Source organism: Anabas testudineus, chromosome 2, assembly GCF_900324465.2.
Source record: "Anabas testudineus chromosome 2, fAnaTes1.2, whole genome shotgun sequence".
Classification (NCBI taxonomy): Eukaryota; Metazoa; Chordata; class Actinopteri; order Anabantiformes; family Anabantidae; genus Anabas; species Anabas testudineus.
The window spans coordinates 31,754,460-31,771,759 of record NC_046611.1 but is presented as its reverse complement, the minus strand read 5'-3'; the positions used below and the strand labels follow the sequence as shown (position 1 = coordinate 31,771,759).

At 41.4% G+C, this 17,300-nt stretch overlaps 1 protein-coding gene across 1 annotated transcript in view; it reads right to left on the bottom strand.

Annotated features, from left to right (window-relative positions):
* Nucleotides 1–306: 306 nt before the first annotated feature.
* The window catches only part of LOC113164896 (guanine nucleotide exchange factor VAV3), an 80,956-nt gene continuing 63,962 nt past the window's right edge, over nucleotides 307–17,300 (bottom strand). Inside the window, exons 20-27 of the mRNA XM_026364434.2 lie at nucleotides 15,564–15,694; nucleotides 13,497–13,562; nucleotides 12,820–12,854; nucleotides 12,342–12,458; nucleotides 10,407–10,494; nucleotides 9,821–9,950; nucleotides 5,133–5,284; nucleotides 307–3,809 (exon numbers count right to left, since the gene is read on the bottom strand). Coding sequence (XP_026220219.1) covers nucleotides 3,765–3,809; nucleotides 5,133–5,284; nucleotides 9,821–9,950; nucleotides 10,407–10,494; nucleotides 12,342–12,458; nucleotides 12,820–12,854; nucleotides 13,497–13,562; nucleotides 15,564–15,694 — 764 coding nt within the window. The 3' untranslated portion in view covers nucleotides 307–3,764. The remainder of the gene's footprint in view (nucleotides 3,810–5,132; nucleotides 5,285–9,820; nucleotides 9,951–10,406; nucleotides 10,495–12,341; nucleotides 12,459–12,819; nucleotides 12,855–13,496; nucleotides 13,563–15,563; nucleotides 15,695–17,300) is intronic.

The following is a 17,300-nucleotide window of genomic DNA, read 5'->3' as shown; positions in this document are numbered from 1 at the left end:
CAAACCCAACCTGAGCCCAACAAACTTGTTGTATTTCATGTCTGAACCTAATGCATGAGTTTGTGTTGTGTTTTTCTTTTCCACTATATCATTTTTAGTTTTAATAGCTCATTCAATTTATAGTTTTGTTCAAAAAGAAGCATGGATTTGTGTTTTCAGAGTGAAATATGTAGGCTACAAATGCAATTCTGCTTATTTAGCCTAAGGTTTAACCAGTGTGACCAAACCCGAACATGAATGCTACATTTGTTTCTGAACCTTCAGGTACTGGAGAACATAATATAAATGACAGGAAACAACAATACATTAGAAGAAGCAATATCTATCTTTATTGCATGTTATGTACATATTTTACAGTATGATACAGCAACAATAATGCTACACAGTCAGGATTGCACGGTTTTAGAGTTAGGCCACAGCGGTTGGGTACCATAGTTATGGGACATAACACTGAGTGTACAGTAAGGGCAAGCAAAACATCTTTGGCTTTATTGTTATAGCAAAATATGGACACAAACGTCAGGCAGGAAAGGGAGTAATGACAACAGCGTGTGTTCGAGGAGGGTGGATGACTTGTCAATGATTTGTTGGTTACAGTGGAGAAAAAGGAAACATGTTGGGTGTACATGACAGCTCAGGTTGGAACACTAATTCCCTCATGTCTGTGAAGGAGATTGTATCCTAAACCCCCTGCTGAGTCCTGAGTCCTGTTAAAATGTATATACCTTCACATATGGACATAATCTGTACACATACTATGCATGAGGAGATATTCTACTTCTTATCATTTCTCTCAGTCTAATAATTTTTGTAAATATTCAGTCAACCAATTGTCATTTTTGCTGTGGTTGTAGAGAGAGAGGCCACTTTTCTCTGTCCATCTCTCCCTCCTGTCCCAGTCATACTGAAACTTCTGTACTGCTCCCACCAGCATGCTGCAGCGGCAGATACAGCCTACAGAGCATCGAGGTGAGGGACAGAAAAGAGAGAGAGAAACTGTGAAGACAGAGATTAGATGAAAGATAGATGGGGAAAAGAGAGCAGAGAGAGTGAGCGAGAGAAGGGAAGTGACACGGCGAGACAGAGCGAGAGAGAAGAGCCGACAGAGAGATGGATGCAGCAGGGTCGCGGAGGTGAGGAGATGGTGTAATGATTAGATCACAGATACCCTTGAGCTTTTCCCCCCCGTCCCTCCTGCACACAACAAAATCTGGAAGTTCGCTCAGAAAGGGAGGGTGGGGTGGTGTGGGGTTGGGGGAGGCCTGCAGTTGTAAATGGCTCCGCTGTCAGAGTTCATCTGGGCAGAGGAGGGAGCGCAGGAGTGGATTACCGGAGCCTGCGATTGGAGAAGCCTACTCTGCCTCACCTGTTCTCCCAAGATACGAGAGAAGCTTATGATGGATTGCATTTATGCCGCTCTCTCTCTCTCTCTCTCTCTCTCTAAGATTTCCTAAAGATGTTAGAAGTTTAATGCTTGGCTGTTCAGGGACATTTAGGAAGCAGGAATATGGAGGAAAGTTTGAAAGAAAGTCATACACACAATGCACAGCTGGAGCCAAGTAAACAACTGGTAGGTTTCCTGATTCTTTTAAGACAAAGCTTTCTAAGGCTAACACTAACTGCTTCCTTGCATATTGTTTACCCCATAATTGCATGATGTCATGTCAAGCTTTAGCAAGCTCAAGGTAACTGCTTAGAGAGGAAGGGAAGTGCTTAGGATGCTTCCATCTAGTGGTCACTTACTGCCACTGATGGAAAAGGGTCACAAAGCAAAGCAACAACAAAGCAAAATGGTTTTGACCCTTTCTGTCACATTTCTTCAGTAATTAGACAAAATGACAGAAAAAAAAACACTCATATATATTAAAGACAGGTGATAGCAGGTAATTCAAACATAATGGTTCCATTAAGCTGATACAACTGCATATATTTACAATAAATTACTTAGATTTCCAAAATATATTTCTGGCACAATACCCAGTGGCATTAACACGTGACAAAGACGTGACATGGGAGAATGTAGCATCCTCTAGGGAGCCACACAAAAGCTGTAGTGGTATTGTAACTTCAAGCGAACACCACACTTCAGTAAGAACTAAGACAGGCTGCCTCTCAGTAAGCCGCAGCAGTGTGTGTTTCACTGATCACTGCATGTATGTACACTGCATGTTAAATCTTTACCGTCTAAGAAGTCATGTGTAAGCGTGTAGAAGTCTGAGGAGTGAAGGAGAACATGGAGCCAAATGTCAAACTGAAGAACATTACACAACATGTTTTTTTTTTTTTCTGTAAAGGTGTTTATACCTTGAAATGAAGGAAAATCCCCTTTCACTGTGGATTAAGGCGACAGTGTGCATAATGTATATAAGAATGAGGACAGATCTCAAATAAAGAGGGGGTGAAAGGGAGGACAGTAAGCCGGAAGAAGCAAGAAGTGGAAAAAGGTCTCGTAAAGCTGATGTCAGTTATTTTGGATTTTGGAGTGTTGTTAGTCAAATACAAACAAATCTTTAAACTGAAAGTATTCCTGACAAAGTGATAATCTTGAGAGGACAAATCTCTGAAACAGAAGCTAAAGTAGCTTCACTACACACACAGGTGAAATTGTTGCACAAAGTCTGGGCACGTACCTAACTCGTAGTATCGATTCCACATCAAACTGATGAAACTCAAGAAGCAAATCAAAGCAAGGGAAAAAGAGAGATGAAAAATTAAGGAGGGAGGGGAATTAAAAGCAGCAAGAAGAAAGCTTGTGTGTTTTCTTTTTTGTTTTATGCTAATAGGACACGTGGCTCGTTCCCTCACACTAATGCCTCCTAAAAGATAAACCCTCAGCAAATGGGCTCCTGTCGACAGATAAGAGCAGAGGATCGCTAACAGTCAAGACAACTTAATACACAATTGCCTGGGCTGGAGATAAAGAATGTAGGAGGTGGGAGGAAAATAGGAACAACAGCGATCAATTGCTGGCACTGTGCAGCGATGCTATCCCTCTCTTACATCTCCTGTATGAGCGTGTGTGCGCAGTGATCATAATCTGAAGGGGAGGAGAGGTGGGTGGTGTGTGTGTGTGTGTGTGTGTGTGGATCATCAAGTCATCAATAACCACCTGCATTAGTGGAACAAATACACAAGGAAGGTCAGAGCTGTATGAGATCCCTTCAGAGTGAGACGCTGATGAAAGTGGATTGAAAAAAAGGCTTTACAGTGTGGCTCTTCTCCAGCTCGACGACTCTATTCCCATAGGGAGTGTTGAGATGGATGGATAGATGGATGGATGGATGGATGGATCAGAGCACAGAACAGTTGAGTATCTAATTCTGACAGATTGGCGACGGCCGACTTGGCAAGCAGAAACAGGTGGGAGTTGGGGGTTGACACTGGCCGAGCCACAGTGAGAGGAAGAATTATGGATGGACGGATGAAGTTCAGTAAGTAGGGGAGGGGAGGTGTTGTCTGACGAGGGCTTGTGCCCCGCTGACAGGCAAGCTGCTAGTTGGTGGAGCCACTTAGTCACACAGAATCAACCAGAAATGATGGGGTGTCTTTGCCTCTGCAGCGGGCTGTAGCCCTTTTCTCTCCAAAGGCCTCTGGGATGGTTGTAGGCAGCAGGCTGCATGAAGGAGAGCGAGGCCCGCTGCTGCGCTCTGAAAAGTAACACTGGAGCAAGCAGTGCTGCAAAATCTCTGTTTGTCAGAGTTAGTTTGCTCGCAACACTGCTGCCGTTCCACTTTTGCATTGTTCTTCTTCCCGTGTTGGACCTTTCACTCCTCGCCCTCCTCGACGTATGTGGACGGAAACCAGCCGACCTGCGGGCAGTGAGAGAAACGGTGACTGAGCATCAGTTGTAACTGACACTAATTTGTGGTGTATCCATTCTCCCCTGAAGCTTTTTTTGCTTATTTAATTAGTGATTTCCTACATTTCCCAGATGCATTTAATACTTCATACTGTGTATATTTTGATGGTATAATACAAACTTTGTAATACAGCAAGTAATGGAAAGTGCATATTTTACGTGCACAGTACAATAATAATCGTAACGAAAGATAAAATTCAACATTTTAACTTAAAAATAAAAATCTAAAACAATTAGAGTATTAGAGGCAATTATCTTTTTTCAATGAGGTGCTATGAATCCCCTCACAGTGTTAATGTAAAAACATGTTAAAGAGGCCCTCTCATGCATAATTTCTGGCTTATATTTCTATTCTGGGAATCTACTGAAATAGCTTTGGATGGTTTACAATTCCAATTCATTTTTCTTATAATTGGCTGTTTTTCAGTACTACTTCTCCAACGCTTAGGAAACACAACACAAATATGAAAAAGCATAACATGACCTCTTTAAAAATTCTTTTAGTGGCCTAAACCAGTATTAATGTGGCTATGTAACTCTTTCTTCCAATATAAATCTTTTGATACGGCCACGTTTTATGATCACCAATTAACAACATCCTGGGACTGTGATTAACTGACATGATGGTATTAAAGAAAAAGACAGATGGAGCCAGTTTTACAGCTCGAAAGAGACACAAAGAGCACTCCACTCACTCTACACACAGTGTTCAGTCTTCACCACAGCATTATCAACACACACACACACACACACACACACACACACACACACACACACACACACACACACACAAAGCTTAGTAAAAAAGAAGAGCTTCTTCATTTACCACAGCTGTTCACAAAACACACACAAACCCACAGTGATGTCTGCACACACACACACCCACACACAGTCTCTGCAACGCTGAACTGCAGTAACTGAGTGGGAGTCGTATATATATCCCTGTACTTAGAAGCAAGATTTTCTCAGTGCTGCACGCCTGATTGTACAGCGCTCTTGGTATTGGATAAGAAAAGTCTGCATTTAGGACATAACAACTCTTTCAAGTGATGATATGCAGAAACTCAAATGATGGAAATATGAACATGACTAAAGAACACTAAATCAGACCCTTCCAGGCACCTGTAGACAAGCATATGTGCCAAAACCTTTCTTCTTCAAAGAGTGTGTTTTAAGCGCAGCCTAAAATTACATTAAAGGGCTTCACTGCTAAAATGAGAACACAACTAACAAACTAGGCAGTGCATAATTCCTAATTGAAGCTGCTGCTTACCCTGCCGTTGACCTCGCCCCTCCACCAGCCGTTGGCTCCAGTCTTTGTATAGATCTTAACCACGTCGCCCTCCTGCAGCGAGAGCTCCCGCGTGTCACGCGAGCTGAAGTCGTACCGCGCTATGGCCACGCCAATCACTTTGGGAGTAAACACTAGAAACAGAGAGATCAAAAAGAGAGGAGGCTATTAAACATGTATAGAACATGCTGATTTGTTTAGTACAGTTTCTAGACATACACACACGGGAGATGGAGATGGGTGACATTAACATTCACCCTGAAGAACCAGCTGTCTCAGGTTTTCCTTTAAGATATGAAAAACTAAACGAGACATGATGCACATACACAGTTAATGTGAGCAACAACATAAACCACTGCATCATGTCTTCTGCTAACATGTTGTTCAGGATTCTGCCCCCGTCCAAAAAGAACAGTATAGTTTAGAAAGTGAGTGTATATATGCCCAGTTTAGTTGAGATAGACCAGTGTGTTCTGACAGCCGATGTGTGTGTGTGTGTGTGTGTGTGCGTGTCTGTTGTGTGTGTGAGACCGGACATCCTGTGGAGTAGACAGCAGTATAAGAGACAGGTGTGGAGCAGGTTAGCTAGTTACCACTGCTCCGTCCCACCCTGCCAGCCTCCAGCTTTCTCCCCTCTCCACACACTGAGTGTAGGGTGGGACTGGGCCAAGCTGACAGCTGGAAATGGAATGTCAGACCTCTCCAACCCTGGCCGTGGGGATAGAATATCTAATACACTGTAGAGCAGCCCTGTGTATTTGGACATGTCTGCCTTTACTTTGACGAAGAGGCACACAAGCACACACACCAGCTCTCTTTCACCTCACAGGTTGGTGTTTACGTGCAACGATGTACACATACACGCACAAACTCGCACAATATGTACATGCATTACCAAAATGCACACTCGCTATTTGGTGACTGTGCAAGAGGTGAGATGTTGCAATGCGAGGCTAAAGGCAGAGATGAAGGTGATGTGCTACAGCCAGCATGCTAAGGAGGCTTGAACATGAGAGCGAAGAGAGAGAAAAAAAAAAAAAGAGCGTTAGGGAACAGAGAGAGAAGCGATACCTGTACCTGACCAGAAGGGAGCAGAGGAAGGAGGCACAAAACTGTAGCCGGCAGGAGTTACAAAAGAGAGGCCGCAGAGCAATGGGGCTATGGTGGCCAGGCAGGGAGCAGAGAGATGTGAGCGGGGCAGAGGCCGGAGATGAGGGTGGGGGAAGAGGAGGGTGGCAGAAGGAGAGAGAAGCAAAGGAGAAAAATAAAACAGGTTTTCACAAAGGTATCAAAAACACAGTTGTAGTTTGATTAAAGGTCTCATGAGTGATACTTCATTCACACACTAACTTTATTTCTACCTCCACTAATCGGCCTGATGTGTGCTCTGGTGTCAGGAAAACTGATCATCTTCTAGTATTTCAGATAAAAAAAAAAGAAGCTGCAGGCGTTGAGCTGATTCCCATGACGTCTTAGACCAGGTGGCGGTAATGTTACAACCTCTAACCTTGGAAGCCTTACAGTAGTGTTTTAGTCTTTATGGATCAATCACAGTTCAGAGTTCATTTAGAATGTCAACACAGCAGGTTTGGCACTACGACAGTCACAAGAGCACAGTGCTGATGAAAAGGTTTTGCTCTACATTAGAGGCAGAGACTTTACATGATGCGCTCAACAGAACTAAATGGATGAAGGAGCCTGTCTACAGATGAGTCTCTAAAGAACAGATGGAAACGTGGAACAGGAATTATCTAACTGCTAGAAACCTCTCATTCGAAATACATTATGGAAACGCTGGTTAACAAAGTCAATGAATTGTCAAAAAGACATGTGGTGAATGGCTGCAATGTGTTTGGAGATACTAGCAGCTAATTTCATTTTACACTATTCAAACACTGTAATTATTAATAAACTATGATTTATTATAAATAAATGTGTTTGATTTTTAACACATTTTCACTAATTTTACTAATGTACCCACTCCCCACCCCACCCTCCTCAAACTGTGCCTCAGAGGTTTCTAAACCCACCGCAGCATAGAAGCCTGTATCTCAGCCACTGGGAATAGAAAATCTAATCCCCACAAAGGCAGATAAATGCCCGAACTTTATGAAAAATGTGCCGCTCACAACAATACTGCTGGCAAGTTAACTGGCCTGAGTTATTGATATGCTGTAAGGAGAGCAGAGCTCCAGTGTTCTTTTTTTTTTTTTAGATGAATACTAATCAGCGCACTGAGAGACAGCTCAGCAGCTCCTAATGGTGTCTAGGTATGAGCGACATGAAGAGGGCTCGCCCTGCACTTCAAACAGCCGCAGTAACACCACCTGCATTTTACATGCTCCACTTTTGTTTAGTCGGATTTGAGGAGCATATTGGAAAACACAGTGTGAGCCAGTTGACTGTATTAGATATATTAGTGGACTGTAAACATACATTTACATATTGGAGATGAAACTACTTTTTGGACATTGAATCAGAATGATAATTGCTGCTGTTGCAGTAAGCGCACTGATTACACACCAACACTATCAGCAGAACTGTCCGAAACACACAAAACCAAGCCCAAACTTTAATTAGCAGTCTTCCAGCAGCGCTCAGGGAAAATGGAAATCAAAAGAAAAGAGAAAAATTGAAGTGTGCACACCGGGAGGAGGCTGCCTGCAAGACACACGCACCGAGGACCACACAGAAACAAAAGCGTCTCAATTCAGAGTTTGAACAACAGGCCTCCTTGAGAACAGCCCGCTCTGTACAAGCTGTTCACATTTCTCCTGCTCAGAACATCATCATCAGCAAGAAGAAGGCACTTTTTGTTCCGCTGCAAACAGGGTTCAAATGAAATCTTGTTTTGTGATTGTGATGCGTCACGCATTTTCCGTAACCAACCCATGGGCAGTGGCGCACATTCTGGGTTCAGTCACTTTTCTTCTAACATTGTTCTAAACAGTCAGCTCGTGTGGGGTGAACATGGATGTTTTACAGGGTAAACAACCCTTTCTAGTGCAGTTCTGAGGGTGGCAGACTTCTTCAAACTTATTCCCAAATCAATCAGTCGAGCTAAAAAAAAAAAAAGTACAAAGGTGACGTTACACTGAATTTCCCCAGATTAAACGTCTTTTAAACACATTAAAAACACCTTTTTATCACAAAATTGTACTACAAACCTACCGAGCTGTCACAAAATAGACCTATATTTACTCTACATACTACATAGCTCACACGTGTTAGTCAGAAGACGTCAGAAGGGAAAACATCTCACTGAATGTTCTCTCTCTTATTCAGCCCTGATAAATAACATCTCTATCACCTGAACGTTGAGACGAGCCAGGTTAGCAGGGCTAACGACTGACAAAGTGGCAGAGTTAAGAAGGAACAGCAGCTGTATGCATAAATAATCACTGGTGTGCTGCGTTCATGCGCAGTTGTGCTCGTCACAGAGTGTAGGTGACAACAGCTGCTTTGTCTTGAGGAGTTGCCAGGAGAAAAGAACAAACAGCTTATTCTTATACGGAAAAAAAAACTTCAACTTTTCTTTCTCAGTCCAACATCCTTTCCCGGGGTAATAGTCTCTTCAAGGAAATTCAGTGCAGAAGTTGGTACGTCATTCTACTGACCTCTTCATTGCTCTATCACTCCTGAAATCTCTTCTCTATCCTGACTATCAATGCATGCAAACAGAACAGAACAGAACAGAACAGAGCCCTGTGTGCAGTGAGGGCTTAAAATGTGTGTAAAATGATGCAAGCTGTAGCTGTCATAACTATAGGCTTTGCCCTGATACTTCCTGGTCTTTGATCGAGGACTACCCCTGGAACAGGGACTTTTTTTTGAGGGAGTGGCACCAGAACTAAATTTAGACCACGTTCCTCTGATTTAATCTAAGGTACAAGTTTCTCAAAAGGCGGAAAGAGGCATTTAGTAAACACAAACAACAGTGAACTGATTTTAAGCTTCAGATTACGACTGCCTCTATTCCCACAGGTTGCAGGTTATAGCTTTGAACTGAATGATGTAGTAATGACTGATACTTTATTAATTGCCGCGGGGACAGTGCATGTCTTGCCCAGGAACACTTCAACATGTGCAGAAAAACTATTCTCATATCCAGTGTATTTTGGTCTTAATCAAATGTTAGTGTTAAAAAAAAAACAACTGACAACGAAAGATTTTATTGTTTGACTTTCCTGTAACTTCCACTTGGTAGAGAAGTCTGAAAGTGAGCTTGTAAGTGGTTTTGAATCATTGAATCTTCTGCCAGATTACCTCCCTCCCCTGAAACTCAAATTAATTTGATCTTCAGTAAACGTCCAGAGAGCACTATCAAATCTGATAACGTGCTTTGTGCATTCTCCAACCATCGTTTGACAGTTGAGTCAAAAACCATTACCGTCAGAGGAGACTGACTGTTTTTTAACAAACAGCGCATCTGTGCAGCTTTTTTTTTTTTCTTTGTTATGCCTCTGAAGATGCTCCTGAGTGAATTACAGGCACATGAGACACTTGCAAAGCGTGACAGATAAGAAAACAGAAAACAGAGCAGGTTAACACACTGGCTAAGCTAAAGTGTCAGGTGTTTCCTGTAATCCTTGCTGGTTGCTGTATCACTTCTTGCCACCTGCCCTGGATGAAACCCGTTTGAATTGTTGCTGTTGTCTTGGTCTACTCACCGTTGCCACCAGAGCGGTTGAGGCGTTGCATGGCGGCGTTCTCCGGTTCCCGGTAAGGAAACTGCAGAGTGGTGTCCAGACTTCTAAAACCTTCTCTCAGAGAGTGGTGTTTGTAGTACTCAATCAGCTCCTGGATACACACACACATACCCAGACACATAGGTGAGTGAAGGGATAAGGTGCCAGTTATTTGCTGTTTACTGTATGTTTACATTGAAATGTATTTCAGCTGTGATACTGATGTTCCACATACAATTACAAAGGGTCTGCTTGAAATGAGACTGGTATTCAAATATTATTAAATATTATCCACAAAAACATGTTTTTAGTAAAACTCAGGCACAGAAAATACCATTCTGCCATACATAAGACTGGTGAACCTCTCCAATGTGTACTGGACTTATCTATAATGCTGAAGCCCTCGGGCCAGTAGAAACACTTCTCTAATCATGGCTATTTTTGTGCACACAGCTAAAATAAAATTCAGGCTTTGACACTTCATTAAGCGAACGCTATGATTTATTTATGAATTGCAGTAGTGGAATTTATTTGAAAAATAATAATAAAACAGGCTGAAAAGACTCACTATTATGCTCCTGAACTTCTTGTTCTCTGCAATGTAGAAGCAGCCCTCCTTGGTCAGGATCTTTATGTGCTTCACGTCGTTGTTGTACCTGTGGGCCATTGAATAAGTTATGAGTGTAATTTCCCCCTCTGATCAGCGGCATCGATCGGTGGTTGGCCCCCAGCCCCTGAGGTGAGCACAGCAGTCAGTGTAATGCATAGGGTCCCGAAGGTTTGTGACACGTGAGTGATGGGTGGATCAGAAAGAAATGTACACGTGTGATATCGCTCCCCCACCCACGTACTTTTGTTTGTATTAGCAGGGTGGCTGTGCAGAAATCTGATTGTGTATCTGTCTTTCTTGCTAGCGCACCAATCAGTGCCGCTGTCCTGTCTTTACAGTCTTCTCCGCTGTATGTGGAGAATGCATTAAGTTCAAATGGTAGAGCTGTAATTGTAGAGAGCTGGGGTCCTGCTCTGCCGACAGGGGTAGAGGCCATTTCTATTTGTGAGTAAAACTTTTAAAACGATCCCATGGTTACGAAGGCGCCTCTTTCTGCTCTGCTTCTCTCTTTCATTGGGAGGTTTTAATAAGCTGTAGTGGTACAGTTATTCTGCGCTTTCTGTGAGGAGGGAAATGTTCCGCTTCAAAGGTTTATTTTTCACTGCCGTTTATCTGGAGTTTAGTTACAAACATTAGTAGGGTCACTAACACCAGAAGGTTCTGTAACATTCCTCATTATCAAGATTAAAATGCCTGTACGCTTCTAATTATAAGCTGCTCAGATTGTTTTTGTAGGGTTGGAGGTCAAACCTTGATTAGCAACTTGTTTGGTCAGTTTCACATGAATGACTGTGGTTAACCAGCATCAGAGGAAAAGCACATCATCCTGTTTAGGAGCTCTAAATGGAGCTGTCAAATTGTGTACTATAGTCAGGAGTTATATGTGGTCGATACTGTGGTTTGGCTGAGGGCACCTGATGATCTAACAGACAGTATAACAGTCACACACTTTATTCATGACTTTGCCATGAATCCCTATGAAAGCCCAGGATTCAGGTTGAGTTTTGTTTTATTTTGTTCTTTCCTTGCTTTTTTTTATCATGTATATAGACATTTATTTAAACATGATCAGTTTGGATGTTTGGATTTTCTTTGCATGTAGATATCATTTCACAAATGCTGATCAAACTGATATTTTACTGTATAATAATGTAGAGTTTACCTGTGTCTTGTTGCTCAAAATGCTCAAAAGATCACAAGCACGCAGCACATATTAGTTACAGTTATTTTCTACTAACTTGACAAGTCATTTTAATCCAAATTGATTATTTGAAATAAAGATAAAATGGTATGAAAGGCATTTAATATTATTATTATTATAGTGACAAAAATTATCGTGACTATTATATTATTACACTGAAAGCCTCAGTTTAGAAAGCTGTTAGTTGTTAAGTTAGACTTGACTTTGACCATGACCTAGCCTAATCTCATCCTGTTCTCTACCACCACCTCCCGACTTCCATGGACAGTGGAGTTTTTAGTGGAACATCACTTTTTGACATCAATAATAAAGCAGTGAATGCAGCATTATTCTGCGAGACATCTTCAATCACAATTACAATACCTCAGTACAAAAAACCACAATACAACCACACTAGAGACTTGATCCTCTTAGGCTCAAAACTCTCTGGCGCTACCTTCTGCCATGTTTTTACTAATACAAAGCAAACCCCTGTGTGCAACCACAATCAAAGTTTGAATATCCAGAAAACACTGACTGGGTTCCTTCCACTAGCACAAAGTTTATTTCCAGCCAGTAGCATTAAATAAATAGTAAGAGCTGGTTTGTGACCCTAAACAGGTGGTGGCATTAATTCTCCAATCTGTGCAATTAAACAAGAAAAAAAAACAATAACACAATTTACTTAAATGAACTATTATCAGCTAACTTACTTTATGCTAATGGCGTACTCTGTGTACTCTCTGCTGCGATGACGGACCAGGTAGGTGCTGTTGACCCTGTTGATGAGTTCTGCTTCTGCCTGGAGCCTCTCCAGGGGCCCCGCAAACCTGCAACAAAGCCCACAAAAGAACGAGTTAAAGGAAAGAAAAGAAGAAAAGAACAGAGGTGCACAAGAGCGCTCTGAAACTCATTATGGAACATTAGTGAAGTTGTTGGATCTCTTCACACCGCTGAGCATTTTAAACTCTACGTGATGCCTCTTTAATTGGCTTATACGTCCAGGTTAGGGTAGAGCTACATAATTTAATTACTATTTCCTGTCATCCTGGAGCTGCAGTGGATGATGGGATCTTTAGTGCATGCTGGCTGAATTTACATCTGTATTTAATTGGTTTTTATTAAACAGCAAGTAAGGTCCTAAAAGCTTCTTAATAAAATGATTCAGAGTTAGAAAGCAGGTGAACCTACCATGGCTGTGAGGAGTAATCGACAGGCTTCGGGACCTGGAGCAAGGAGCAAAAATTGGACATGTGTTATTGTTGATGTCCAAACTTCCGCACACGTTCTACTAAAGAGCAAACTGCTGCCTCGCTCTTCTACAGAACATGTGTTTTTACAGTTTACGACCCTCAGTAAAGCAGCTTAATGTTGTTCTTATCTTTACAACCGTGTAGACGTGGTGATGATAGTTTGTTATCTACTGGAGATAACGATATTCCTGCAGCAGCTGGACAGAGTCTGAATTTCATTTTATCAAATGGAGCATGACACTCCAGTGTCGGTGAGAAGATGTATCAGAGGGAGAGCGAAAACAAGCAACCGATACACACTCTGCAGAGGAGACACACTCCATTTCTCCTCTCAGCTTTCCACTTTAACTCGCACAATATAAACCGCTGCTTGTTGCTCTTTGCTTCGTATTGATAAATTGAATTAGAGAGTAGACCGCTTTTATCTCATGAGACAAACCAAGATGCTTGTGCTAGACACATAAAAAACCTGCGGGCTATTTACCTTCACATGATGCAGCTTAACATGCCCTCAGAAATCCCCAACAACTCCCCCCCACCTCGCTCACCTGCTAGTGAGTGCACATAAACAAATGCAAGCTGCAATGTAGAGGACAAGAAAGAAGTGCTGCTTACACATGGGCAGGGCTTCACGGCATTGCTGGGAAAGAAGCCAACCTCCTTCGTCGACAGGATTTTGCCCTGAAAGCACAGACAGATAAGTGTGTTACGTACATCTGGCTGCCTCTGTATCCATGATTCAGGAACAATTAGCTTGCAACACGGCATAGCTGCAAATTTACAGCCCTGGTTAACTATTGGTGAAATAATGGCTGGCAGGAAGAGGAAGCGTTCCTAATTTCTCCCATGGTGATGACTCTGTTTTATGAGCACTGGAGAGACTCAGTCCATATAAACAGGGCTTTCTAGAAGCCTTAGTGTTGTTATCTTCTTCCTACCGACTCAGGCTGTTTTTGTTCCATGAACTGACAAAATATTTGATTTATAAGGGAAAATGATTCAGGTTTCCATAGTTTACATGTACATGCTTAATTACAGGTCTTGGTTATAAAATAGCTTTAAATGTCTATGCAAAATTATGTTTTTTATGTGTGTTATCAACCTTTCAAGGGTGAAATAAAAAATTATAGTCTCCTAAATAAGCACAGTCCAATTTGCATGGAAATGTTATTTAAAACAGTTTGAGTTACTCTTGTTACAAGCGTAAAAGACGAGGACTCAATATACAGTGAAGTGTGGCTGTACTCAAAGAAAAATTCTAATTTCAGTAGTCAAATTTAAAACTTAAGTGACAAAATGACAAAGATTTTAAAAGATAAGAAATAATAATGTATGTAATATGTGGGCAGTTGTGGGCAGATTGTTGAGAGCAGGTTGTCCACTAACTCCTCTATGCATCTACAAGTAATATATGTTATAGGAAATATAATTATTTGGAGATGTTTCGTTATTTTCTATAACCAGGTGAAAAGTCATTTTGCACACCTGCCAAGTTCAGCTTTAGAATCTGTGACCTGCAATCCAATATAGACTCTGGATCTCAAATCAATTCAAACCACAGAATCATTCAGTGCACAGAGTCCTCAGAAATAAGAAAAAGTAAGCTATTTGCAATTTCCTGGTCTTCTGAATAGATTTGGTCTTAAAATGTGTTCTGATCTTCAAACAAGACACAAATATAAATATTGTGCTACATGCATGCCAACAACCACCAGTTAAAATAAAATAAAATAAATATATAAAGTTAAAATTAAAAATAATGCAGAACACATTCTTGTTGGCTAATATGTGATGTCCCAACATTTTGGGGGGTTCCAGGTGTTAATTAGAGGATCCAGACCCCTCATATTGTGAACATACATACATATTACAGGAAGTAGAGAATCATGATTTCAGACACAGCTATGCCTGCGGAGGCACAAGTAGCACACCAGCAGCACCAGATAAGCTCACTCTGATGGTTTTGTGTTGTTGAATGAAATGAAATTACAGTGATCGATTCTATTTGTCACACGCACGCCCCCAGAACAGATGTGATTACGGTCTGCTGGCTACAGAGGTGATGGATATTGAATGTTTGCTGACTGGGGGGATGTTGCTGCCCTGGGTGAAGCTTTAACACAGGGTTCATTGATATTTTTATCTATTTTATTTTGCATTAAGCACTGTGAGTTTGGATGGCTTCCTCATTACGTGTATGATTATAATTCAGCACTAGCTTTGTAATACAAGGCCCTTTCAAGCCTCAGGTCAAATGTTTTCAGTATTATGATGTCTTTCTGCCAGCCTTTCCGTGACTGCGTCACAACATTTCCAGTCCTGTCAGCTTTCAACCACGTGTTGCTTGACTACAACAAATATTTGTAGTTGTACTTCCTTCTAAGAACTGCTGTTCTGTGAATAATTATTTGTGGCTGTATACTGTAATATCTTACTTGGAAATCGATTTTCACATGCAGCTTGTTAACAAGAACAGTTCACATAACGTGAGCTCTCTTTTGTCAGAAATAGAGTTCTCTCTGACCAGACCCAGCACACACACAGTATAATAGTTACAATATACTGATAAAGAAGCAGATGCCCATTTGCAAATATGAGCTCAGGATAAGGGAGAGCTTTAAAAAACAGTGTAGTGTGCTTTTTTTAGGCTTGTAAAAGGTGAATGACAATGTGTCTTCTGACCTGCCACCAGGGACTATGAAGATCAGCACAGATTAATTCAATGATGTCACCCGTCTGAATACTGAGGGGTGGACCAGAAGTAGGGCTCGGCACACCAAAGTAGTTCCTGATAACCAGCATCTTGGGTAGACCTGCAAGAAGGAGAGTGTCAGTGTAGAGAGAGAGGGCGCACTTTGTGCAGGAAAAGTGTTCATGACTATGATAAAAATGTACCCCTTGGCATGGGGGCTCCATGTGAGAGAGAGCTTCTTTTTAGTAGTCAGATAGTAGTTTTGTTTTTGTTTTGGGCAGTTTTAGTTTGTTTTGTGTCTCACCTTGTGTCTTTTATCTGTGTTCTAGATGTTAACATTCACCCTGTATAGAGGCTCTGGCCCAGGGGCCATCTGTCCTCTCAGGCCCCTAGGTCTGTGACCGGTAGGCCTGTTCAGTAATCCATCCATGAGATTAGTGAGTGACAAATAGAAAATTCAAGTATGTGTGACCACAGGCTTAAAAGAACATGTTCGCCATGGATTTCTTTTTGCTCTATTAAACTATTGGCCCCATTAGGTGGTAATAGGAGGGAGTATGCAAACACACCACCTGTGTACCTGTGTACTGAAAAATTATAGATTGATTATCATACTGGAGATAAGCTGCTTATTAGGCCCTCAAATAAAAGATAAGCAGGAATGATGCACATCATATTTTCTTAAAGGAAAAATCCGTAATAACCACTGAGATATGATGATCTTCCTAATCACTTATTTAATAAAGAACTGAGTATAAAATGCTGCAATTGAATGACTAATACCATTTTGAGGTCCTTGTACTTTGAGTACTTTATTTGTTGTTCACTACAATGCAGATGCATGTATTGCACTCAGCTTTAGCTACTTTGCAGATGTGCATTCTAACATAAGCAATAAATGCATGATGCATTATTATGGATTAGACTCAAAAAGTGGTTAAACATGGAAACACTCTGTTACCATACTTTAGGTAACATATAACATACTGCAGCAGTAAGAGTTTACACTGGTAAATGTAAAAAGCTGGACTCATCTGGACTTATTAGCTGGAATGAACTAAGTCAGCACTATTTGATTTTCAATTTTCCCATTATTCACCAAGAAATCACTAAAATTGAGTCATGATAAATTACAGACTGTCTCTTAGAAACACCCAAACAAATCCCAAGTTCATGTGTCATGTGCGCGACACAATAAAATGAATTATATCTTTCTGCCTAGTGCGGCTGCTGTGCATGAATATATTGTGAGAAATAGAAATTCAAAGTGTGAGCATGAAGAAAAGGGTGAAGCTAAAGGCGAGTGATAGAGAAGTCAACAACACTGTATTGAAAGCTAATACATCTATATCTGCCTCGCTTCTCTTTCAGCATATGCTCCGGGAGCGTGGCACTGAGGCTGGCAGCCCGACATGTGCTAGCTTGTCCGAATAGGACTTCTAAAGACACAGGGCCGTGGAGAATTGAGCCTTGGGGGCATAAATTGCATTCCTATCCACACAAGGCCAAGCCACGTGTTAGTGCAGAGCAGACAAAAGGAGCAGCATTGAAATATTATGAAACGCCGGGGGCTGGGGCAATCAAATGCCTATTGATTTTAATGCATCTTCAGTCAGAAGTGATTTTCTGCAGCATAATAATGGAAGGGTGGAAAAATGGTTGTTGAAACCAGGTTTATGAGAGATTAAAGGTCTGTGTGTGCAGCCACACACATATAAACTTGGTGT